We start from the raw sequence: 2,078 nt of genomic DNA, 5'->3' as shown, positions 1-2,078 counted from the left end.
CGGGGGCAACACTGAGGGTTGCGATCCGTTGCCGGACACGGAAAAAAGACAAAAAAGAAAAGAAAAAAAATGATTTGTCTTTAACGAAATGGTAGGGATAACAAATGGTAATTTTTTTAATGTCCTTAATTGACAAAATTTCAAGTGGCAATCTTATGTTCTTTTCCAAAATTAAAGTACACACACACACACACACACACACACACACACACACACACACACCCTTCCATGAAACCCAAAAGCCTAGAAATTCTTGCTCTCCGGAACCCAAATGTCAGTCTCTTTACATTTTTTCATTTTTCCTATGGCTGCAGCATGGCCAGATCTCAGTCAGAGACATGGAAGAACGCACTCTGAATGTGTGATATCCACCTCACTTGGGGGTCGGGGGTGGGGAGTGGGCATGAATCTGTGGGCATGGTTGGCCCTTTGGTTATTTCCTGACACTGACAGCATGCTCCCTGTGGGCAGGTACAAAGCTCCTGCTGGAGGCCTGTGTCCAAGCTAGTGTGCCAATCTTCATCCATACCAGCTCCATAGAGGTAGCTGGGCCCAACTCCTACAAGGAAATCATCCAGAATGGCCACGAAGAACAGCACCACGAAAATACATGGAATTCTCCATACCCATACAGCAAGAAGCTTGCTGAGAAGGCTGTGCTGGCAGCTAATGGGTGGACTCTTAAAAATGGTGGCACTTTGTACACTTGTGCCTTAAGGCCCATGTATATCTATGGGGAAGGAAGCCCATTCCTTTTTGACATTATGAATAAGGCTCTGAAGAACAACGGGATCCTGGAAGACACTGGCAAGCTCTCCATCGCCAATCCAGTCTATGTTGGCAATGTAGCCTGGGCCCACATACTAACCTTGAGGGCCCTGCGGGATCCCAAGAAGGCCCCAAGCGTCCAAGGACAGTTCTACTACATCTCAGATGACACACCTCACCAAAGCTATGATAACTTGAATTACACTCTGAGCAGAGAATGGGGCCTTAGCCTTGATTCCAGAATGAGCCTCCCTTTATCTCTGAAGTATTGGATTGCCTTCCTACTGGAAATAGTGAGCTTCCTGCTGAGTCCAATTTACAAATATCAACCCCCTTTCAACCGCCACTTAGTGACATTGTCAAATAGTGTGTTCACCTTCACCTACAAGAAAGCTCAGCGAGATCTGGGATACGAGCCCCTCTTCAGTTGGGAGGAAGCCAAGCAGAAAACCACGGAGTGGATTGGTTCCCTGGTGGAGCAGCACAAGGAGACCCTGAAAACCAAGACTCAGTAACCCGAGGTGACAGGTATGCGGATAAGGGTCTTGTTAGGAGATGTCTGTCAAGCTCTCCCCTTCTGGCTTCATGCAGAAAGTGACATGGGCACGAGCCCAGGTCCTACTGCCTCCCTTTTACACCATGGCTAAGTTATTGTCTTCCTCATGTCACCCGAAACCTTCCCAGTCACTGGCCCAGCCAGAAGCTTTCTGCCCTAACCATCAACCAGAGGACAGACACGTGGAATTGCTTCAGCTGCCGTTACCAACATCTCAGCTGCTGGTTCTGAACTATTCAGGGCTTTTTTTTACTTAGAGTTTTGCCCATTAGTACCATTTCTTCTCTTAAATGCTAAAGCATTTCTTTTCTTTTAAAAATTCTTAATCCTTCAGACAGCTTAGTGAAAGAACAATAAATGTTTTGATGCCTAATCTAGAGAGGTGTGGCTTATGTTCATTAATATGTACTTTCCTCCTTTCTTTTGTATCACCAGGTATCACCATCTCCAATTTAGAAAAGTAGCATGGAACTGGGGTGGGCAGAGTGGTCGTCAGGGAGGGAAGGTGGGAACTGAGATTGGCTAAGCACCTACTATGTCTCAGACATATACAAGAGGTTGAACCTATCACCTCACCAGAAACTATGAGTTAGGATTACTATTCCCACTTTTGATGAAGAAATTTGTTCACAGTCACACTAGCTGGAAGTGGCTAGGTCAGTCCACCAGGAAGACAGACTTAAAAGCCCCAGTCCCCTTGGGCTGCCTCCTTCTTGCTCAGTCCTGTGCAGGAGACTTCGGAACCCAGGAGAAC

The 2,078-nt window shown here is 46.5% G+C and overlaps 1 protein-coding gene across 1 annotated transcript; it reads left to right on the top strand.

Annotated features, from left to right (window-relative positions):
• Window positions 1-419: 419 nt before the first annotated feature.
• On the top strand, window positions 420-1,703 carry LOC103584548 (3 beta-hydroxysteroid dehydrogenase/Delta 5-->4-isomerase-like; the record flags this gene model as incomplete). Its single annotated transcript, XM_008565506.1, has 1 exon — window positions 420-1,703. A coding segment is annotated over one exon (864 nt), but the record flags the coding sequence as incomplete, so codon positions are not given.
• Window positions 1,704-2,078: the final 375 nt, after the last annotated feature.

This window comes from Galeopterus variegatus, unplaced genomic scaffold (genome assembly GCF_000696425.1).
Source record: "Galeopterus variegatus unplaced genomic scaffold, G_variegatus-3.0.2 Scaffold63813, whole genome shotgun sequence".
In the NCBI taxonomy this organism is placed as follows: Eukaryota; Metazoa; Chordata; class Mammalia; order Dermoptera; family Cynocephalidae; genus Galeopterus; species Galeopterus variegatus.
Note: the sequence above shows the minus strand (reverse complement) of the source record. Positions and strands in the feature narration are given on the sequence as shown.